At 34.7% G+C, this 24,983-nt stretch overlaps 1 protein-coding gene across 4 annotated transcripts in view; it reads right to left on the bottom strand.

Moving 5' to 3' along the window:
* SORCS1 (sortilin related VPS10 domain containing receptor 1) overlaps window positions 1–24,983 on the bottom strand; it is a 741,634-nt gene that overhangs the window by 105,297 nt on the left and 611,354 nt on the right. For all 4 annotated transcript variants that reach the window (XM_074233753.1, XM_074233754.1, XM_074233751.1 and 1 more), the window contains exons 11-17: window positions 23,086–23,188; window positions 22,771–22,847; window positions 19,503–19,594; window positions 17,403–17,510; window positions 15,700–15,817; window positions 14,133–14,263; window positions 2,530–2,643 (exon numbers count right to left, since the gene is read on the bottom strand). In XM_074233753.1, coding sequence (XP_074089854.1) covers window positions 2,530–2,643; window positions 14,133–14,263; window positions 15,700–15,817; window positions 17,403–17,510; window positions 19,503–19,594; window positions 22,771–22,847; window positions 23,086–23,188 — 743 coding nt within the window. The remainder of the gene's footprint in view (window positions 1–2,529; window positions 2,644–14,132; window positions 14,264–15,699; window positions 15,818–17,402; window positions 17,511–19,502; window positions 19,595–22,770; window positions 22,848–23,085; window positions 23,189–24,983) is intronic.

The following is a 24,983-nucleotide window of genomic DNA, read 5'->3' as shown; positions in this document are numbered from 1 at the left end:
GGAAATATCTATCTTAGGAAAAGTATATATGTATATATGTATTTACATGTATATATGTATAGGTATATATTTATAGGAATATATATATATATATACCATATGTGTTTTATATATATATATATATATATATATATGTATGTATATGTTCTATATAGCATCCTTAGTTCATTTTCAGATGGCTCCTAGGAAGACTACAAAGTTAATATTAGGAAAAGAATTGTTCCCTGGAGACAGACAGCTCTATTGAGTTTCTTGAAACAAAGAAACTCTACATTATTCAGCACTTAAATTGTACTTTAGTTCTTAATTTAAACTTTTCTAAATGTGAAATGTTTTTTTCTCTGGTTCAGAAACAGTAGGAAAGAAATATTTTACTGGATACAAGTATGTATAAATGTGTCTGTGGGTTTATATGTATAGACTGACATAATTTTAGTCATTGAGAAGATTCAGCAGGGTACAAAGGAAAGTTTGTTGGATATGGAGTCAGATGACCTTGGTTTCAATCTTGTTTGTTGTATAAGCTTAGGCAAGTCACCTAACCTACTTGGGCCTCAGTTTCCTTATTAATAAAATGAGGACTTAGGGCTAGATGTCTTCATTCTAAAGTCATGATCCTACAATCAATGGAGATAAAGAGCAGAATATCCCACAAGTCCATAATATCCTTGGCACAGCATGGTCACAACTGACACAACTGGAGTCCAGGAATGTATTGGCATTAGAAAAGGCAGAGTCTTCTTCTGCTACTCCTTTTTTAAACAGATTTTGAAGGAGTGTATTAGTACATAGAAATGGAGCAATGAGGTCCTTGCTAGAAGAAAATAATTTTAGTCTCTGTCCTAATTAATGTTCATTTGATTTGAAGTGTCTAGTACTTAGTGAGGAAGAAATCAATCACTGATCAATAGGGCATTTTAGCTCTTGCTTCAATCTGCCAGCCCTTGTGTGTTAAAATGATGACTCTGGGGTCGATGGCAGGTGTTTTATCAAGGGCTGAGCTCAATCATAAATCCTCACTCCCTAGTGTACTCTATACTGTCAACTCTATCAGTGAAAATCTTGGAAAAGGTGCATTTAAAAAAAATAGCTTCCCGTAAACAATTGGGCTAATTCCTCCTGGGTCAGCCCTTGCCATGGGCTATCCTATGTTACTGAGCATAAGGGCAAGTATTACAGTCTGATGAGAGATTAGGTTTAAATTTAGGACCCCATGGCATACTAGCTTATGGGTGTGCCTTGCTTTCAGCAATAGAATGCTGTTGAAAAGTCATGTTTATTTGCGATAAATTGAATCTACAAGTATTTTTGTAGAAAAAAAAATTTAAACATTTTGGTATATTTATTTTTTAAGTATTTGTAGAACATTTGGTATTTAAAGAATCTATTGACTGATATTTTAAGTAAAATAAAGAATCATTTTATGAAGATTAACCACCTTCTAATTTTTCTTTAGGGTAATGTATATCTGAACTAGTTTCTTTAACATGGGTCACTTCTGAGCAGTTAATGTGGGAACCAACAATCTAGGCTTTCACTGAACATCACATCTCAGATTTGGAAAGGAATACAAGAGTCTAATTTGTTCAGCCTGAACTTGAACAAGATTTTTTTCTCTTTAACATCTCCAACAATTAATCTTTACTCTTATCTTTCCAGCATATGTTTGAAGATCAATAGTAAGGAGAAACCCATTGTCTTTGGAATCAGTCTTTCTCCCAGTGAATTCTTTTTTCTGAAGACCAAACTGGTATCAAACTTTGAAACTTAAATAGACATGAAAACATGTCTATAATATGCAGTATTGTGGTTTAGATCATGCACATTGTAAAACTCAAATGCTATTTCACCCACCATTTATTCATTTATTTTTGACTGGCCCAAATCATGTTATTTGCATGTCCATTGAAAGCTGTGATTATCTAATACATCAGGCTTTCGCTTGACACATTAGTCCTACACTCATAATTCAGGTAACTGATCTCTAGTTCTATATGATGAGCTTAAAACATCTAGCTTGCTCCTGACTAAGTGCATTCTTTTCCTCTTCACTGAAGAAGCCTTAGCCTATGCCATAGGAAACCTCCAGGCTGACTCATGGAAATACATTTATCTAATTAACTATGTGACCCTGAGGAAATCGCCAATGCTTTCTGTTACTTCTTTGTTAATGGGACAAATAGGGATAAACTCACCTCTTCTATCTACTTCATAGGACTGAGAGAAGGATAAAATGTGATAGAAGAGATAAAGAGATAGTCTCACATCTATGCAAAGAATTATTTATTACTGTGATTGCCCAAAGTTCACATCACACTTCTTTATATGCAGCTGGGATCTGACAATTGTCAGATGAAAGTTGCACTATAAATGCAAAGCATTGCTGCATTATTAAAAGGGACAAAGTCAGAGAAATTAGGTTACGCTGAAACGTCTTCAAACACCCTTTGATCAGAAGCCAAGGCTTCCAGGCGCCAGCTGAATGAAGCAAAGGTCAGCTGTTCAAGGGCATTCTATTAGCCCACTTACCCAGTACTGTTGAGGTAACTCTGTCCCAGGCTGCAATCCTTTGAAAGGGAGGATGGATTGAACCAAAATGCTGGCAGGCACTGGCCATTGCTGTGCCTCTCATAGCCGTAGTCACTGTGAAGGAAAGAGTACGTGGAAATCCTTTCAGAAACACAGTCAAAGATCTTATATATAAATATATATATATATATATGTATATATATATATATATACAGATAGATAGATAGATAGATGGATAGCTAGATAGATATAGATATAGATATATTGAAATATATTGATATATATTGATAAATATAATTGATAAAATTAATTATTCACTGATAACCTTCCAGCTGCTCATTCAACAGTTCATTCAACAAACAAGTAACAATCATGTGAAAAGTGGTTCTACATGCAAAAATAGCTTTTATATCAATTTATCTCTAATTCTATCTCAAAGGAAATGTGAGATGTGTAAGTTTAGTTTACCAAATGTAGGTGTCCAAATGAACTATTTCTGCTAGGCCTGTGGTAGAACATTCCGAGTTTATAATGGTCTAATCAGTCACAGTTAGACATACTGTAACTTGTCTCAACATAGTGATGTCATTTTGTACTTTTTCAACAGTGAAGGACAAGAACCAACCAACCAATCTGTCTTTCTATCTGTCAATCATTTGGTCCTTGCTTTTAAGAACTAGGAGACCACAGTTAATCCAATTTAAGACATAATAGAAATATGAACCACTTCAACAGCACTTCCACTTAAAAAAGGATCATTCAGTTTGTTTCAAAAACCTTCTATAATAGAGAGGCTCAAGTGTCTTACAATTCCACTTTGTAAAAGCTCTAATTGTAAGAACAAAAACAAAAAAAACCAAAAAAATTAAATAAATAAAAAACAAAACCATAAAAACCCACCAAACTTTCCCCCCTTTATACTGAAATAAAATGTTTCTCCATAATTTTTACCTATTAGAACTAATTTTTGATTCTCTTGGTCTCAAGAAAATAAATCTAATCCCTTTTCTACAAAATAGAAATGCTTAAAGGTAAAACTATTTCTGGATTTAATATCCCACATGCTTTTTTCTAATTCTTTTACAGCATGGCTTTGACCTATCTCTAGCATTCCTATCACTGTCTTTAAAACACTTTCTAGTTTGTCTTTCAGAGCATATGAGATGTATATACCAACATAATATTAAGTGTAGGATGGATTAAACTCCAGAAGAGAGATGCACACTGCTCTGGGAGTTCAGGTAAGGAAGGGAATGTTCCTGATGTGGGTCATAGTAGAGTAGAAAAGAAGATTTTGTGGTTTAAATGGCGACTTTTGGGCCCATCAGAGTCAGCATTGAGATATGGGTAAAATATAAACATATTTATTCTGAATTTATTTTTTATAATTTTTATTCACATTTTGTCTTTTATAATGGAATCTAAGTTCTTTATGGACGAATATTACATTTCTCTTGTTGCATGTCTTTCGCCTTTCACAATTAGAATGCTTAGTAAATGCTTATTGATTTAGAAATTTATTGATTAGATAAGAAAAGTGGGAATGAAAACTAAGGGTACTTTTTAATCATGGAGTATATTTTGATAAAAGGCAAGGAACTCTGTGGCTTATTTTTTAGAGCACTTAAAAGATGATCTTAAAGAATCATATTTGATTATTATTAATTGAATCATTATTGGATTCAATTACCCAGTGGTTTAATTGAAGAAATAAAAATCATTGTTTCTAAGCTCCAGGAGTTTATAACCCAATGCAATGACTAGTAATATATATATATATAACACTTATTTATCTAGCTTCTACCATTCTTCCGTGGGTAGCACAGATGATAATGGAATAATTAGAAGAGAATTTAGAAGTCATGTACTTCAATCCATACTTGAGGCATAATCATCTCATTTGAAAAAAAAAAGATAATCATGTCATTGTTTGGAGATATGCAGCATAAGGAAACTCATTTTCTCCCAAGGTACTTTATTCCATTTTAGGATAGTTCTAATTGTTAGAAAACATTTTCTTAAAGTGAAATCAGTGGTACACTCTCCATTCTAAACTTTAGAATTGCAGAATATTCCAGACTTGGAAGGAAGACTCAGAAGTCACCTAATTCAACCCAAAAACTGAACAAAGAATCATCCAAGAAAGTATTATTCATCCTTAACTTTAATATGTGTAATGATCCAGTGCTTAGCATAGTGACTGTCACATATTAAATCCATAATAAATGTTTATTGATTAATTATTGAGGGAAAATATAGTACCTTTGGGGGACAAACCATTCCTCTTTTAGATAGCTCTAATTGGTAAGAAATTTTCCCTTATACTCCCTTGTACTTCATCTTGCCTTCTAGTAACATGAAAAACAAATCCAATTCTTCTTGTACAAGACAAAACTAAAAATATCTGGAGATCATAATGATCACTTCTCTAGGCTAACTAATCCCAGTTCATTCAACCGATTCTCATATGCCATTGGTGTTCATGACACTCTTATTCTTGGATATCTTCATGTTGGAATAATATTAAGCTTGTAAGTCATCTTCCTATAATATGGCCACCATTAATTAAAATGTCTCTCCAGATGTATTCAATATAGTTGTACTTAAGGCCAATTTTTAAAAATAGCCGTATTGTACTATTGCTTCTTATTGATCTTTAATAGAATTCTTTATATATTATGTATTACTGTGGTCTATGGTTTACTCAGTGTTATTTGTTCTTTTGGTGTCTCCTAAAAGGAAATGTGAATGATCAGATGTCCAAATGGAAATGAGCAAAACTAGGACATAGACATTAAATTTCCAAGTAGGTGATATTAAGGACAAGGAAAATAAACTCCTACTTTAGGAAACTTGATGAGTATAACAATATAAATCATTGAACCTACAATGAACTAAAAATTCAAATAGGCTGAAGGACTTTAATATATCAAAGACAATGACAATAATTCATTGTGTTAACACAGCAAGAAAGGTAACAAGGCTGAATGAGATAGGAATGGAACATTTCCAGTCCTGGGCTATTCATTCATTAATTCACTTATTCAACAATCATTTCTTAAGCACTTTATTTTTGCCAGGCTTTATGTTAGGTATGCCAAAAAAAATCAATAGTTCTAACCCTCAGGAAATTTACAGTTTATTGTATAGTGGAGGTAGGTGGGAATTTATACAGGTAGAACAGTTATAGATAGAGATAGACATATTATTTACATATATATTTTTATTAATTTCAGTGTTTACCAGTAATCTGAGGATCTGATGGTTTTTGTGCAGATTCAAAGTATGCTTTGGATTCTAAGAGACCAAATGGAGGAAAAGTAGTTCATCCTATTCATGGGAGGGAAGGTCAGATTATGCAAAGGCATATATTTGGGAAATGGAATGCTTAAAAGAGGTAAGAGCAAATATGCCATGGTCAAAGGACATGATAAGACAGTTTTCAAATGAAGAAATTAAAGCTGTATACATTCATATGAAAAAATGCTCCAAATCATTATTGGAGAAATTCAAATTAAAACATCTCTGAGGTTTCACCTCATATCTATCAGATTGACTAAGATGACTAGAAGGGAAAATGATCAATGTTGGAGAGGTTATAGGAGGCCTGAGACATTAATGCATTGCTGGAAGAGTTGAAAACTGATCCACCCATTCTGGAGAGGAATATGGAACCATTTCCAAAAAGCAATACAACCTCTGACCCAGCAATTCCAATTTAGGCCTATATCCAGAAGAAATCATAAAAAAATTGGAAAAGTCCCCCCATGTTCCTAAATATTCATAGCAGGTTTTTTGGTAGTGGCAAAGAATTGGAAATTGAGGGAATGTCCATCAATTGGGGAATGGTTAAACAAGTTATGGTGTATGAATAATATGGAATACTATTGTTCTATAAGAAACCATAAACGATCAGACTCTAGAGAAGCATGGAATGAGTTACAGGATCTGATGTTGAGTGAAGGGAGTAGAACCAAGAAAACAATGTACATATCAACAACAACACTGTGAGATGATCAGCTTTGATGGAAGAAGCTCTTCTCAGAAGTTCAGAGAGCTAGGACAACCCTATTAGAGTGGCTATGGACAATGTTATCCCCATCCCGAGGAAGAAAAACAAAACAAAACAAAACACAATCCTTCAAAATCTGATGAACACTACATTCACTTTAATTTCTTTCTCTTCATCGTAATTCCTCATAGTGAAAATGATTAATCTGTAAACATGCTTAACACAAATGTGTTTGTATAATGTTAACCTGACTATTAACCTCTGAGGGGAAGGGGGTGGGAAGGGAAAGTGGAAGGAAATTTTGTAACTTAAAAAATATATGTAGGCATATAGATGAATATTGAAAAACTAACATAACATGCATTTGAAAAAAATAAAATATCAATAAAAAGAACAAATATGCTGGTTTAGAATATAGAGCATGAAGGGCAATCATGTGGAATGATCTTTGAAAAGCAGGATGTAGCCAAACTTTGAAGGGTTATTAATGCCAAACAGTGAAGGCTGAATTTTTTCCCCTAGAAGCCATAGTCAGCTAAGAAACATTTATTAACCATCTACTAAGTGCCAGACCATGGGAATTAAAAAAGAGTTAAAAGACAGTCTCTGTCTTCAATGATCTAACAAGTCAAATGGGGGGAGACAACAAGCAAACACACTTGTACAAATAAGTCACTGGCAGACTACCAGAATATTACTGCAATAATGTGGGAATAAAGTGATGAAAGCCTGAACTAGAGTGGTGGCAGTCTCAGAAAAGAGAAGGGGATATTTTTTGAGAGATGTTATAATAGTGAAATAAATAGGCCTTGGCCACACATTGGATATGAGCTGGAGAGACAGTAAAGAGTTGAGGATAACATCTTGAATGCGAACTCAGGGGACTGGAGGGTGGAATTGCCCTTGACAGTAATAGAAAAATGTGTTTGTGTGTGTGTGTGTGTGTGTGTGTGTGTGTGTGTGTGTGTGTGTGTGTGTGTTGCTGGGGGGGAGGAATTAGGACATAGTATTTCCAGATATGTTGAGTTTAAGCTGTCTGCTGGACATCCAATTTGAGGTGTCTGAAAGAATTGGAGATATGAGATTAGAAGTTAGAAGAGAGGTTAAGAGCAAGATCAGTAATTTTGTCATTAATTATCATAAATGATTAGATTAGTAAATGAAGTAGTATAGCTGGAGAAGAGAAGGCAGCCAAGGTCAGAATCCTGTGGGACAACTATGACTAGAGGGTGGGATCTACCTGAGGATCTGGCAAAAGAAACAGGAAAAGAGTGATTTAATGGATAAGAGGAGAACCAGAAAAAATTAGTGTCCTGAAATCCCACAGAGAAGAGAGGACCAGAAAGAACCAGGTGATCAACAGTGTCAGTAAAGAGATATAAGAAAATGAGAACTGAAAAAAGATCAATGGATTTGGAAATTGAGAAATCACTAGTAACTGGAGAGAGTTCCATAGGAAGCCACTGTAGGTCTGAGGAGAGTGATAGGGTTAGACGTATGCTCTAGAAACATAATTGTGGCAGATGTAAGGAGAACACATTTGAGAAATGAAACATGGAAAAATATGTGGTTTTCTGTACTGGACGCAAAAACTCTGTATAATTATCAAGGAAAAATTGCGTGTAGTCAGTGTTTTTCTTAAAACAAGTCATCACAATTTTGTTGAAGGAATGCAGAATAGACAATGTTATCCCAATCCAGAGGAAGCAAAACAAAGCAAAACAAAACAAAACAAAAATCTTTCAGAATCTGATGAACACTTACTTCATAAAAATCATCTATGTATCTTCCTTAATCTTAATTCCTTATACTGAAAATGAATAATCAAAATATGTATGTACAATGCCAACCTGACTGTTTGCCACTGAGGAGGGGGTGGGAAGGTATGGTAGAAGGAAATTTTGTAACTGAAAAATATACAAGTGCATATGAATGAAAAAAATAAAAAATAAATTAAAAGAAAGAATGTGGAAATATTAGGAAGGAGAGAAGAATAAAAGGGGGACTATATTTCAGTTAAGTAGGCTTCAATGAATTTCATTTTCTTCACTTCCATATGTAAGTGTGTGTATATTTAGTTTCTGATGCTCTATTGTTATGCCTCTAATACTGGGAAAATAAATTGGAAGATATTTATCATACTCGTCCCAACTAACTATGCGATTTCCATCCCTGCTTTGAAAAAATTCTAGAGGTCTCACAACAAAATTTAATGGATATAGGCTTTCTGGAAAAATTTCCTCGTTTTCTTGATGTTCAGAGAAGCTAAGTAATTTGCTTATCACTGTAAGGTAGTAAATAAAAGAGCTGGGATCACCCAGAAGGCAACTGAATCTCTGCCATGGAAAGTGTGGTTCAGTCCAATAACCTCAGTGTGGGGTTGGCAACAGAAACATTATTATTAACACCTTCTGGTTGCTCTTCCAAGACATCTGGATCAATATAGTTAAGTTGATTCAGTACTATCCATATTCATATCATTTGCTTCAAAGTCCTAGCCAAAAACTGGAAGGACTTCAAGAGGGTCCAGAGTCCTTCCCTGAGGAAAAATCCTAAATCAGAAACCAATCTCTACCCATCCAAGTTTCCTGATATTAGCCCTCCATTGATGGAGATGATTATACTTTTCTCTTTGAGAATCCTCTGCAAGGAGCTTCCAGAATCCATTTTGTCTCTAAAAACCTGAGAAGAGATGACCAGAAATCAAATATGCTTCTTGGCTATGGAAGGATGACCCCAGGGCACAAATGATGATAACAAATTGCTGCCTGCAATTTGGCCTTGCAGCAGAGGCACAATCATTATGCATTAACATAATTTGGCTCATTGATGTGGCAGAGAATCTGGTCAACTGGAATACTATGAAGAATGGTACATGGGGGTTGGGAGAGAGGGAGCTACAAATTCAACTAAGAAGAAAATGCCAGGTCCTCACATTTGGAATTCTGCAGGAACTAGCTGAATCAAGTACCAGATTCCAAACAGCATGGGCAAGAAGACTTAAAAATAGACTCACTGGTTCCAAGAACTCTAGAATTGGTGTGACCACCTTTCAAAGGTTTATTTTACAAATGTTAGCAAATGGGAGGAAAGGTCATGCCAAGTAAAATCAAGGAGAGATGATCTTTCATTTAGAGATGGTAGAACACAAAACCACAAAAATTCAGAAGACTGGAAGGTGCCCAAGGAAGACATTCAGTCCAGTCTTCCAAAATGTGCTTTTCAATCATCCAGTTAGAAAAACCCTCTCAGTCAAGAAAATTACTATACATTTTCTTTACCTATTTATACATTTATTCTTATGTCACTAAACAAGAACACAAAAGGAAGAGTGACTGAAGATGAATTCAGAAGTTGATATACAAATCATCATTCTAAAGAGAGACTAATGGAGTGAGGGAGAAAAGAAAAGGATAGAAAGATGGGAGGGAGGACAAGAAAAAAAAGGAGAAAGCAACATGAAGAGAAAAAGTTGAAGATGACTATTATAAATTTTTAGAGCCTGCTGAAAACTTTGACTTTGTCTCTGAAAGGAAAAAAAAATCCCCTCAGAAGTTGAAAAGGATAAAAGGTAACCAGAATTAAATGATCATCAGTTTAATCATGCAGAGTAAAAATGTTCTTAATGAAGAATCAGAAGTTTTTCTGGTTTGGTTGGGGATGGCGCTAATGGATAAATTAAACTTTTTATTCCCTTGAATCCTTCTTGCATGAGCATAAGATGGGTAGGTTTACACATAAATATGAAGAAATGTTGGGTATTAACCTTGATGGACATGCTTATTTCATCAGTGCAACAATCAGGGACAATTTGGGAGTCTGTGATGGAGAATACCATCTGTATCCAGAGAAAGAACCATGGAGTTTGAACAAAGTTCAACGACTAGTCCCTTTAATTTAGAAAAAAATCTGATATCTTATTGTCTGATCTTGTTATCTCTTATACACTATGTTTCTTCTTTAAGGATATGATTTCTCTCTTATCAACACTCAATTTGGATAAATGTACAACATGGAAACAATGTAAAGACTGACAAATTGCTTTCTATGGGGGGTGGGGGAGGGAAGTAAGATTGAGGGAAAATTGTAAAACTCAAAATAAATAAAATCTTTAATGTCAAAAAAAAAGAAATGTTAGGTATAAACATGAGTAGACTAATTTAAAGAAGTGATCTAAGCCATTGTTCCTATGGATGCATGAACCTTTCCCTCATGATATTTACATGAATATACTTGACTGGAAAAAACAAACAAAAATATAAGCTGGTCATGTCAAAAACCTCAGATGACCCAATGGAAACCTTCCTATGTGTTATACTCTTTGAGAATTTCCTGAGATTCAAAAAGGGGAAAAATGAGTTCACTGTGATCTCATATTTTTAGGAAGAACTTTGACTAACCATGCTGGACTCTGTGAACTCTTCCCCCATTCTGAAGCTGCTTTCTCCCTCTGTTCCTTCTCAAATTGGTGAGTTTTCCCCTTATTTAAAGAAAGGACCCAGATTACTCATGATTTATTCTCCAGACATCACCACTATGCCTTTAAGCCCACATGGTGGAATTATAGGCTCTAAGAAAGTACAATCAAGTGTAGAGAAGCATACTTTGTTGTTCCTGCAGGGGTAGAAAAAGTTTCTCCATCAATTTGATGGATTTTTAGGGATGCTAACCATTTTCTGGTTAATGGATCAACAGCATTAATCATGCACTTTAAAAAGCCTACCCGATACCTCAAACATGATAAAAATCATCTCCATAATTTCATAGAGAATCATCTCTGCATTTCAAAGGAGAATTACCCTTAGCAGGTAAAAGATGAGTTGCAGAGAAAAGAATGTTTACAGAGAAAAGTCAAGTTATTTTTTTAAGTAGTGGTTGAGCATCCAGGAGTCTGATGATACATCTAGAAGAGAAAGTACTTCAGGGTTATGCAGCACTAGAGATGTGAAAGGTTTTCACCACATGTTCCCCTAGTGTGTGCCTTTCCATCACTGTATGCTTGGTATGTTCTGTCTACTTTTCTCACTGAAATTTCATTTATATTTAGGAGAATAGGTAAAAAGTTTATGGGAATTATTTTGTTTCTATTGGTCATGCTATTGGTTACTATTCCAGGAAATTTCTTTGCTTTGGGCTAATTACATCAAGTGACTGTTTAGTAAATTTAAACTCATTGTTAGGAAGAGCACAGTTCTTGAGGAAGGGGACCCTTAGAATATTATTATTCTTCTGGTCATGGACCCCAATCCCAACCTGGGAGTGTTAATAGAGGATGTAACTCAGAGGAGGTACTACACACACACACACACACACACACACACACACACACACACACAAATTATATACAAAAGTCATAAACATGTACACATACATTATAAAAATACTACACACATATGTACCCACAATGAACATATACACATAAATTATATATCCTCATATTCATTAATTCAACAAGTATCTGAATATCTTCCATCTCTTAAGCACTTAGTTCATCCATGTGAAAGCTCTAAAAATAAGGCAAGGACCTTAAAGAACTTACTTTCTGGTACTAGAGAAAAGACATAGACCCAAAAGTATATCAAAGATATCAATATGTGAAAGTTTAAAATGCTAACAGAGTAAAATGAGAAAAACACACTTTCAGTCAAGGAGACCAATTAAGCTATGACTTAAAGGATGAGAAAGAATTAGACAGGTATATTTGGAAGGATTAGTATGAAAAAAGGTATGGAGGCAGGAAAATATTGTAGGTGGTGATATGAAGAAACTGAGCAGTCCATTTTCCTTGAAATGGACAGATAACACATAGAGAAGCACTGGAAGTCAAAGCTAGAAAATTCTTCAGAGCATTAAAAGAGGATGGAGACTTAGAAGACATTTAATTGGGTAATTAAGAGGTAAATGAATGATTGCATGATATCATGTAGAATTGGAAGTAATCTTGGAGAGGACCTATCTTGTAATTTTTACAGATTAGAAAAATAAGGCAAGGAAAGAGAGAATGATTTATCCCAAATCATGAAGATAAATGGCAGAACTAGATCTAAGTTATCTAATCCCAAACCACATGTTAAGTATGGTCTACCACTGTTGCTAAATAGTTGTGCTTTGAATATATTGAGTTTGAGATGTCTCCAAGGAAGCTAGTCTATATTGACCAATAGGCATTTAATGATATGAGACTGGAACTCAAGAGAAAATAGGGGAATAAAAGAGTATAAAACTCTGAATCATTTGAAAAGAAATGATAAATGAACTCATGGGAGCTGATGCACAGAGACAAAGGTAGAAAGAATTACAGCCACAAACACAGAGACAAAGACAGACAGATACAAAAAGAGAAAGAGACAAAGACAGAGAGAGAGAGAGAGACAGTGAAAGAGAGAGAATGTTAAAGAATATAATGGATGGTAAAACAGTAAAAAAGCAGTCATAAATGTAGGAGGACAACCAGGAGGGAGAAGAATTACAAAAGTCTATAGAGGAGAGAGTATCCAAGGGACAAGAGAGTAATGGCCAACAATATCAGGTATTAAAGAGGAAAAAGAAAGATGAAGACAAGATCATCATATCTGTCAATTAAGAGATCATTAGGAGAATAGTGTCTATTGAATTATGAGGAGAGTAGTCAGGCTTCAAGGGGATGAGAAATGAGAGGAAAGGAAGCAGAGATGTTATGTTTTATCAGCATTATCTAGGTGTCTGTCTAAGAAAGAGAGGTGATGGGAAGGGAGGGTGGAAGGATATTTTGTAACTTAAATATACATGTGCATATGGCTGAAAAAATAATAAATAAATAAATAAATAAATAAATATATAAATAAATGAAAATGCTAAAAAAAGAGAGAGGAGAGGGCAGCTAGGTTGAGTAGTAGATAGAACACTGGTCTGGGAATCAGGAGGATCTGAGTTCAAATACAGCCTCTGACACTTAAAAATTATCCATCTCTGTGACCTTGGGCAAGTCACTTAACTCCATTGCCTTACAGAGAGAGAGAGAGAGAGAGAGAGAAGAGTGATATGACCTTTTAGGTGATGAAATTACCAGCTTCTCCTTCAAGAGCAATAAAACCAGGAAAATTCTTTCTTAAGGAGAAAGGGATAAAGAGAACCTAGCTCCTTTGAATATGAACATTAAACCCCTTCTCTCTTCTTTCCTGTTAGTGATTCCAAGAGTGAAATTAATCCTTATATCAAGTGTCCTTATACACAGGGCACTGCCTTATTCTATACTACAAGATTTATCTCAACAAGCTTTATTCTGAGGAATCAAGTTCATTCCTTGGGCCCTCAAGCATTTTGATAATGCTAGTGAAGGAGCAGCTAGGTACCTCAATGGATAGAGTGCTGGCTCTGGAGTCAGGAGGACCTGAGCTCAAATTTAACCTCAGACACTTAAAATTATCTACTTTTGTGACCTTAGGCAAGTCACTTAACCCTATTACATTGCAAAAAAATAAAAAATAATGTTAGTGAAACTAACAGAAATACAAATATGTCATATTGACAATATTACTTTGTGTCTATACTTCACTCATGCAAAAGGTAAAATGAACACTCAAAGAAGCTGAAAAGGAGAGGAAAAACTCACCAATCAAAATCAGCCTCTGTACAGACACATGGCTCAGAAGCCATGGCTCCTGCATATTTTCCCTGCATGCATTTCTTCTCTGATTTACGCTTTTTGTATATCCTCTTGGCTCCCATAATGCAGGCTTCTCCCTAAAAAGGCAAACAGAGATCCTAAATAAGCATGCTACTCACTTCTGATAACAGTACAGTTGAGCTCAGTAAAAAGATTTACAGACTTTGCAGTACTAATTTTTAATTAAGAATTTTTAATTGGAATAGATAGGTTCTAATTATTACAAGTAATAATAATAACTCTGAAGTGAATCCACATTGTATATTTCCAGTGGCTGGAGCCAATTATCATATTGTATATAAGCAGAACTTTGAACAATGGAATTTAAATACATGCAGTCACTTCAGGGGATTCATTATTTATACTGATAATGATCTTCCTATATTTCCAAAAGGAATCCAATATCTAAGGAAATTTCCAATAATCTGACATCATAGAACAAGAAAAATATTCCAAAGTATCCCTTAAAAGTAATAAGAGCAAAAATATTAACTATATCATGATGTAAAAACTAAATGAACTGGGATTATACAGATATGTTATACAGATACATCATCCCAATCACAGTAAAAATAGTCACATAAAAAGTTAAAACAACTCAATGACAATAAAGAGAGATATACCACCAAATTGAATCTAACATGATTTCATCTTTTAGCCTCTGAATACAACTGTGAGTCAATTATCACTGAAACTCAATATAGCCATGCTATCAGACCCTGCTTCTTAGTGTCTGGAAAGTAAACACAAAGTTTGACTTTCTCTCTGCCTTCACTGGGTTAAGTCACTTTATCAGAATCTATAATACATTTATATATTACATCATTTATATTGTACCTTGTATGTATTACATATTGATTCCTAAAGACAATAATGATTTTATAATAAGATTCTTTTTAGTCTGCTATGGAACCCATAGAATCTTGTTCTTCCTATAGAGATCAGAGGAGTAAGGAATCATGTATAAGATAATTAAAGCTTGGACAAGGGCCAGTTCCTGATTAATAAATCTGTACTACTTGCCCCTAAATGATCTTGGAGGGAACAGAAAGATATTGCATAATACAAGGATAATAAAAAAATACTTCTTTGACTGCATTTATCTAGCTTAATTTTATTGTTTATGACTGTTTTTGCATTGTTGAATAAAACTGAAGCTCCCTTCTCCAGTCTCCCTCCCAAGTCAGATGTCATGCCCAGATGAATTATGCTCAGTTTTTGGTGCTGAGTTGGTATTTCATTTTGAATTGTAAGTCTAAGCCAAGCATATTTGAATTTTATCTCATTATATCTCAGCATAATAAAAACATAAATGACTTCACAACAAGCTATAAAGGCTTAGTTTGTTCACTCCTGTGGAACATGAAACACATATGGAATCACCAGACAGGAAATATGGCCTAGATAACCCCAACTGCGCCCCACCATGAGCTGTCAAGAAAAATATACAACTCTGATAACATCTTCCCTCAATTTTAGGAAAAACTTCAACTTGAACCCTCTTTCTACTTACCTGGCTGTGAAGTTGCCATGGTCTGTAATCTTCCTCAGCACACCGCCTATCAAATATAGACTTGTAGTCCACTTTGACCAGCTGCCATTCAGAACGATGACTGAAGTGTCCAAACACTCTACAGAGCACAGTAATGGGGAGTGTAGGGGTGTTAGAAAACCATTAAGTATAGTTTCCCAATGGGTCATTAACTTCAACTTGAACATCCTTGTTTCTTCTATAATGTAATCTCTGTACTAACCTCTCTTGGGTCAACCCTTTGTTCTGCCTGTCACTATCTAAAACTAGCTCCTTTCCCCCCAGAGCCATAATACACTTCCATACTTGGAGGGCCTCAGAGAAAAAGCTACAATTTAGGTTGAGCATTGCTAATTATATGTCAGCAAAAAAAGTGAATAATTTGATTTTTCAGTTGGAATGTTCTGTAGATTTTATAAAAACAAAAAAAATGGAAAAAAATTTAAAACAAAGAAAAAACTCTATCTAAACTTACCCATGGTCAAAACAAAGTTATTTGTATAATAAGTAATTCTGATTTGGGTTAAAAAAATGAAAATGTGCATTTCAAATTCAAACTAATAGAACTTCACTATTAAAACTTTTTGACATATAAAGGCCAACATATTTGTAATTATTTAATGTTTATTTTGCCAGTTTTCTGTTAATATGTACAATTTGTATTTTTATATTTTGAAAGGTTGAATATGGGCTTTTAAAGTTCAGATTCACCCAAACCATTAATGATATATTTCTCAAAACAGTAATTATGGGTTATTGGGTAAAGAAAAACCAGAGCAATGCTTCAAATGTGCCTCCTTGTTTGTATTAGGTATATGTGTGGTTTGTGACCAGGATCACAAAAAGATAAGGAAAATATTGCACCATTTTAATAAAAGAACTTATTTTCTCATACTCAAAATGGGGCAAATTCACATATGTGACTACAGGCTTCTTATGATTCAAACCTGCAAACTACTAAAATGGTTTGAATTAAAAAACATAAGTATCTATATTGAAAGAATTGAAAAGATTTTTGATGATATGCTTCTTCAGTTTGTGGTATGAGATATGATGGAGCTGAATGTGGGATTTCCTAAATGTAAGGACTCATACTATATAATAATAGTTAGCATTTATATAGCTCTTTAAGGTTTACAAAATGCTTTAAAATATTATTTCGTTTTATCCTTTCATTCTTAAGTAGGTATTATTATTATCCTATTCTACACAAGTAAATTGAGGTAGACTGAGGTTAAGTGACTCAGGCCTTCTGTCCACTGTAAATTACCTGTAAATCAAATTTTTAGTTGCCTGGAACCTAGAGAAGTTAAGAGATTTATCGGAACCTAGAGAAGTTAAGAGATTTATCTGTGATAACACTTCTCACTTATATATCAAGAGGCAAAGCTTGTTCCTAGGACTTTCTGGCTCAAGATTGGTCCTCTCTCATTCTTAATATTAAACTTTTAAATTATGGGAATGGGAAATGATTATGTTCTATCTGGACACATTTGTTTTCTTCACTACATAGTGTATAATAAATTCCACTGACTGCAAAAAATACCAAATTTCTTTTCAGTGATGGAGGAGTCTTAGCAAGCATTATTAAAAGCTTTACCCCTAACTACTTAGCAAAAACTATCTTAGCAACGATCTTGGGTGAGATTGAAAAATATAGTAACTCCTCATGGAATCATTCTTACGTCATGATCAAGGTCTCCTCCCCAGGTTCACCCAGGACTCCATCCACAAAAAGAGGGATGGAAGTGAAACTGTATTTGCTCCATGATCTTCCTTCATCAAAACTTAACCTAGTGGCAAAAAAATACAGAAATTGATAATTAAGCTATTTAAAGACTTCACCCTCCCCCTCTCCCTTTAAAAAAAAGAGGAATAAATTAGGTAATTTTGGAAGTCAAAGGAACATGGACGAATTGATATTTTGAGATTACAAATTGTGCTTAACTTCATCTATAGATACAGATATAATAGGGCTGTCTATGAAGACCCACACATGTTAGACAGTCTTTATCAGAAAAATTATTCTGAAAATGAATGACAAATTAAAGAAGAAATAATCTGGAAGATATAGTCTCATCAAATTTTAGACTTTAGCGAGATGTTCTCCACAATCCGATTACAACTCAAAGGCATGGTAGGTAATTGTGAAAATTTAGAGCAAAGTTTTCCAAAGAGGAAGTGATATGTAGCTACTTATAATGATGACTTTTGAGCAAAAGCAAATCTCTTAAATATTATGACTACATTTATTCTTCCATTTCATACTTATTGAGTGCATATGATATACAAGGTTCGGATTTCCAAATGATCTTCCCCAATCCATCCCTAAGTCAGATGGATACTCTCCTTCTTTTGAATCATCACAATATGTTGTATTTTTCATTCTATTATTATTTTGTATTTTATATCCCATACCATATGTGTTTATGCCTTGAAACCTCTGCTAAACTCTGGGAGGGTAACTCTTTAGTCTTAATTACCTTTGAATCTGCATCAATACATAAAATTATGTCTTTTACATGTAGGTGCTTAATACATATTCTTGAATGACTGCCCTACCCTTACCAGCTTCATGTTAATGGTATTGAAGGTCTTATCTTATCTGTTGAGTTTTGTATTTGTTATATGACTATATCCAAAGGCTAGAATCTCAGGGATATCCTGGGAGAAGGGAGAGAGAATAATGGCTTGTTAACATCCTTTACCCATAACCTATGGTTCACCAACCACCAGACTATATTTCCTGTAGTCTTCCTTCCTCTTGTTGTATGTGCCTGAGACATATAAGCCTTTGCTTAGCAGAGTGGGTCTCCTATTTCTGTATTCTGTTCCCCAACTGAAATCATGATGCTCCATTTGCCGCATTTAAATAATTCATTGCCACAGCAACTCATAGTAGTATTGCAAACAGGATTATGGCTTGAACAGAGGCAGAGCAGCTGAGATTCTCTTTTGTGAAAGCAGGTAGAAAACTATGGGGAAACCCGGGGGTTTTAAACCTGTTATACATATGCACAATTCAAAGGCATTGCATTAGTCCTTGGGTATAATCCAGAGCCTAGGGGGTTCAGAAACACTGACCAGGCAAGAGGGATAGAGACATTGAGAATTTAGGATTGGGTATTACATGTACAGAAGAGATAATACAACTTGTATAGACAAGTGACTAAGAATTGTTGCAATTCTAGCAAGTTCCATTTGGGAAAACTGACTCTTAGAAGTTAAATAAAAGGAGTTAAAACTGTTCAAAAATATCTTGGATATGATTTTTCTCTCAACACATTCAATTTTGATTAATGTATAGCATGGAAACAATGTGAAGATTATCAGTCTGCCTTTTGGGGGAAAGGGGAGGGAGGAGGGAAATATAAAGCTCAAAACCTTATGGAAAAAATGATAGGTAGAAATTACTATTGTATATAATTGGAAAACAAAAAAAATATTTATTAAAAATATCTTGGGATCTTCACTGATATATTCTTTCATCCATAATTCTGTGGGGGTTGGGAAAGTAATTGTCATATATGAAAACCATAATTCATTTTTTTCTTTTACCCCAAGGGAAGACTTTTTTCCCTTTTCTTTCTTTCTTTTTTTTTTTTTTGGTAAAACTGCATTCAACAGACTCACTTTAACAGAGAGAGGGTGCAAATTATGATCTGATGGATTCTGGCATTTTACTACAAACACTTGCACAATCTATCTGCTGATAGCAAGACTCTAAGATGGGTTTTTGCATCTCAGAAGGATCAGTACTGTGTCACAGCAGGCAGCACCATTACCAGAGATGTCGGATCGGCAGAGATGTGTGTTTCATAGCAACTAAGACCCCACCTTGATCCAGGTATAGAACACTATGCTCTTCTTCAAAGATCTAGAAAAAAAGAATACAGAAAAACTGATAAAATATTCATTTTTTATCCAGCTATCAAAGATTAAATGTAGAAAAATATTTCTATCAAAGAATCAACAAGATTCTATAGAGATAATTCTCAATTAACTCACCACTTCCTAAATCTCAAGAAGTACATAAAGTAAGAGAATGAACTTTTTTTTTCAGTTGGAAAGGATTAGAAGGATTATGTGTTATCTAAGTTCTCCAATTTCCAGGATACCAATTGGATCACAGTATAGGGAGAAGAAATTAAACTAGGAGTTAGACAAAAAAATTAAAATCCTGTCTCTGCCACTTACGACCTCTGTGATCTTGGAAAATAAATAAAAAAGAAGAACCTTTATTCAGTTCTTGCTATGTTCTAGGTATTGTGTTAATAACACAATTATTAACACAATATAGCTAACAGGGTTCAAAATATGAGCAAATAAGAGAATCCCTGTTCTCATGGAGTTTACATTCTAAAGGGGGAAGACAACACATATCAGAAAATTAAAGTTGGAAAGTAGAAAAGGATTGGATGATGGTACATGCATAGAGTTTAGAGGGAAGCTGGCTGGAAAAGGGAGTAATAACTTGATTCTGGGCAAGGTAAAGTAAAAGTCACCAAGATCACTTCATATCTCTGGACCACCATTCCTCATCTATAAAATGAAGAGATTAGCTTCTCTGGTCTCTAAGATCCCTTCCATCTCTAAACCTACAATTCTGAGAAGTTTAATTATCACATAGTTACATGACTTGCTTATGGCCACACAACTTAGTGGTGAAGCTAGAATTAGAACTATAGTCTCCTGATCTGGAATCTAGTGCTTTCCCCTTCATCCCCATTTTTGCTATGGAAAAGAGTTATTAAGAGAAAGAATCCTTGAGAAGTATGCTATTTTTCTGTGAAATCACAGGTTGTTCAATGTGAAATGGGAGAGCTGGGTCCATTACTCCATTCCTAACATGAGGAATAACTACTTCTATGCCTTAAATGATATTTAAGGAATGAGGAACACCTAGCAATCCTCACTTCAGTTGATGGCCATTCTAGTCTCACAAAAATATTGCTCATTTATCCCCAAATCAAGGACACTCCTCAGACAGGAGTGCATGTAGATTCAGTAGATCTTCCTGGTGAGGCCTGGTAAACAATCTGGATTTTACTTGGATAGCATTTTTCTTTGAGAGAAAGCAACTCAGGGAGAGGGTGGGGTAAGGAACCACCATGTTCTCAATCTCTTCTCAAATTTCACTTCCAGAGACCACTTCATTAATCTCACTCTCATTTTCCTAAACACATCTATATATCAGTCTCTAAATTAAACCATTTTCTTAGTTTTTTTAAGTGCTTTCCTTTCCTCTGAGTCCCAAATTGTAGAGTTTGTACCTATAAATGGTCTGGATCCAAGAACTGGCAGAAGTCTAAAACAGGTCACCCTCAGCAGGAAATGCAATGCAGAGTATTCTCACTGTTGAGTGCACTCACCTGCATGTTAGATTTCAATTTATGATGCTAGTTATTGTATGATAATTAAACGTCAGTGGGTTATTAAAACATATTTATTGAAGTGTAACAACCACACATTAGACACATATCTTGTTATGATTGCTAAACCTCATTAAGTGCCTGTTTTATAAGCAATGGATACCTAATTTACATGCAGAAGACAAGACAGGAGGCATTTGAGCTAAACACATTGGTTTAAAGCGATTCCATTTCTACTTTCCCTGACATATGCACTCTGATGGTTATTACTCTGTCTTGTGCACATGAGATTTAAACATCTCAGAACACCACCTGTGTAATGGCTATTTCTTTATGCTGCAATTCTTACAATGTTCTGTCTTCAAGGCAAAAGGAATTTATGGAGGCAACTCAGAATGAGGCTTATAATCAGACCCTTCAGGCTTCAGGTTCCATGAACAACAAAGCCATTGGGTTTCTGACTTTGTTTTATGAGAAATTTTCATTCTGATTTAATTTGGTTTCATTGTCACTTACAGATTTTCCTCTTAATAAGAGCAAACCTAAGTTAACAAATGAATACTAAATAAAACTGACTGGGATTATTAAAGTTATTATTGGTTTTTTAAGCCTCTACTCAAATCCCATGCTTCATTTCAGATTGGAAGCAAGTCTAGACTCTCAAAGATTATTATTCTAAAAGTAGACCAAACTGGAAAGTTTCAGATACAGGCTGGATAATGAACTGCATGTATGCCTGTTGTTCATGGATGAAGTTCAGACATATACATCATTATGAATCCATCAACAAGCATTTATTTTACCTACTATATGACAGGCACTATGCTATGCTTAGGGAATACAAATACAAAACTAAGACATTCCCTGGTCTCAAGAACTTCAAATATCATCCTTGAATATCACTTGACAGATTTTTATGTATTTATTTTAATTTTGGGTGAAAATTTTTTAAATGATTTTTTTAACTGGTTCTCCTAGATCTTACTCAGGCTAGAAGGGCAATAGCTATTCATGGTCCTGATCTCAAGAGGTACAGAATCTATAAACTGACCTGGGCCAGTTCAGTCATCTTTAGGTAGTCTTTTTACCCTCTACTCCTAGTGGTTTTCCATATTGATACCATATTTATTTAAGATACCTGATTAACTTTATCCTTACTGTAGCTCTGAATTTACAAATGCAAATGATCTATGTGCAACAGCAGGCACAACAGTAGGCCTGTACCACCATGCCTGGTTGGTGAAAGTTATTGTTTTTTTAGTTTTTGCAAGGCAAAGGGGGTTAAGTGGCTTGCCCAAGGCCACACAGCTAGGTAATTATTAAGTGTCTGAGACCGGATTTGAACCCAGGTACTCCTGACTCCAGGGCTGGTGTTCTATCCACTGTGCCACCTAGCCACCCTGTGAAAGTTATTTATGAAAAAAAATCACATACTAAGAGGTTGAGTGGTGAATACAATCAAAATAGGTGTAACTCATACTTCCAATGATGAATTCACATCATCTTTAAAGCCCTGATGTAATATTTTGAGATCCTAGGTCCTCTTTCACAAAAGAAATGCAAAAATGAAAACATTCAACAGGCCTATGTGGGTGCTGCAGAATAATTTTTGTAAAAGTGGGATTGTTAGTGGAAGATACATGGCTCTTTGAATCACAAGACCATGACATGAGTCATTTACCTGCCTCCAGGTGTTCCCAGCATCTGAAGACACAAACATACTGATATCATTATCAGATAGTTCAGATCCAATGTTACCTGAAAAGAGAATGCTACCTTTAGAGAATGGGACTTTTTCTAAAAGTGTTGTATGAACTTCATTTATTAGCATATTAGAACCTCTCACACTATTTCAAAGTGAAAATTCAGCCTTATATGTTCAGTTGTAATGAAGCAATCCGATTTTCCCCCTTTCTTGTTTGCTAATCAAAAGCTAAACAGATACATTCTTTCTGGAACAGTCTTTTTCACAAAATTAGAGGAAAAACCCTCTTACCAGAAGCCACTATGATGCTGGGAGCTGTGTCACGGCTGGCAATGTTTCCAGAGGTGTATGGGTTGTCAGAGACCTTTAAGTGAAGATGCAAGGAACAATATGGCTGTAGAGAAAAGAACAAAGGTCCCACAGATGCAAGAGGATTTAAAGAGTCCACTGGAAGTCTGGATTTATAGCAGTGGTCAGGTCCTGTATTAAGTTCCAACTTAAAGACAATATTCTTATCAATGTCATTAGGCTGATAATTCAGCTTTTCTGATGGGCATAAAAATGACTCTGAAAAGGATAAAATTTAATTCAAACAAGTTTTTAAAAATTCAGTCAATATATTTCAGGAATAGTATTATAGCTAGAATTATTCAAGATAGAATCTATCCTAACAAGCAGTTGGCAGTTGCAGTAGCAATTTCAATGAAATTTTAAGCAACTTCTATCAATGTCTCTCTAAGAGGTTTAATCATGTCCCTTGATTAAAATATCAGCAGTTTTCAAAAAGGCACAATAAATCTTATAAGGATTTCCTTAAGAAGTATTTTGCCTCTAAGTTGTCAAAAATAAAAGTTTGTATTTGAAACCCCCACTCCTTTTATTCCATCAGGATGATTACTTTCTAATCTTATCATCCTGGGTTTTTGGAATCACTGCTGTAGCTCCATTATTACTTTTATTCTGCTCTGTTGGAGTTACAGCCAGGAAAAATTCAGAGTGCAGCAGAGATACAATGATTAAATTTATATGGCATAGGATAAATGACAAACTAAAAATGAATGTGAGAAAGCGAAAAACAAAAAAGCCAGGGGAGGTGGAATGAAGCACTGAATCAGAGTAATGGTCTTTGCCCACCACCAGCATAGAGCCCCAGATGTCAGCTCTCTTCTGTCTAAAAGTTTCATATTCCACTTAAAAAAGAATTTTCATGTCATAATGTTCTACCAAAATTATAAAAGCCAGAATGTTAAGTAAGATGGAAAAATGAAGCTTTCCACAGGTCCCCAACATATCAGGGAGGAAGTAGAACATTTTTAGGTAGAGGTGCTTTCTCTACAGAAGGTAATGTTTTTCCCCACAGTGATTATTTTCTTAAGCCTTGCCTCAAATTTTATTTTCCTGATCAAAGATGCCACATGACATCCCACTCAAGATTCTGATGCCTCCCCAATACACACAAATGTGGAAATTGGGCACTCTGAGGGACAGATGTCCCACCTCCCAATATGGATGAACCTGTGGTCAAATTTTCCTTTCTGTCACTCTCATGGTATTCTTGCAAATGTGTCATCCCATATTTAACTACTTTTGTTGTTTTGTTTTCATTTAATTTTTAATTTTAATTATTATGAAATTTGAAATAGAAACAGACATGAATGTTTATATGTACAAAAATGAGAAAACCAGGATTTTGTGTGTGTGTGTATATATATATATATATATATATATATATATATATATATATATGTATATGATTTATAAATGGAAAATTCATCCCTTTAATTTTCTTTTCTTTTTTTTTCCAGGCAGTGGGGTTAAGTGACTTACCCAAGGTCACAAACTTGCCCTAGGTAAATATTAAGTGTCTGAGGCTGGATTTTAACTCAAATCCTCCTGACTCTATCCACTGCACAACCTAGCTTCCCCCCTCCTTTAACTTTCAACTATAGGAAATTTTGAATTTAAATGCTAATCAGAGTTGAGGATTTTGAACTCTTCCTAAAAAGTATGAGGCATAGCATAATAGGATGATGTTGCATGAGGGTTAGGACATATATATATAATGTCCTATATAGGAATGCAACTGTATGTAATGACTAGCACCCCCCCACCTTTACTGTAATTTTCTGACCACTCCTGCTCTGTGAAACCAATATGAAGCCCAATCTCAAAAGATCCCCATAGGTCTG

This window comes from Macrotis lagotis, chromosome 4, assembly GCF_037893015.1.
Source record: "Macrotis lagotis isolate mMagLag1 chromosome 4, bilby.v1.9.chrom.fasta, whole genome shotgun sequence".
Classification (NCBI taxonomy): Eukaryota; Metazoa; Chordata; class Mammalia; order Peramelemorphia; family Peramelidae; genus Macrotis; species Macrotis lagotis.
The sequence above is the reverse complement of the archived record's forward strand: the minus strand, read 5'-3'. Positions and strand labels throughout refer to the sequence as shown.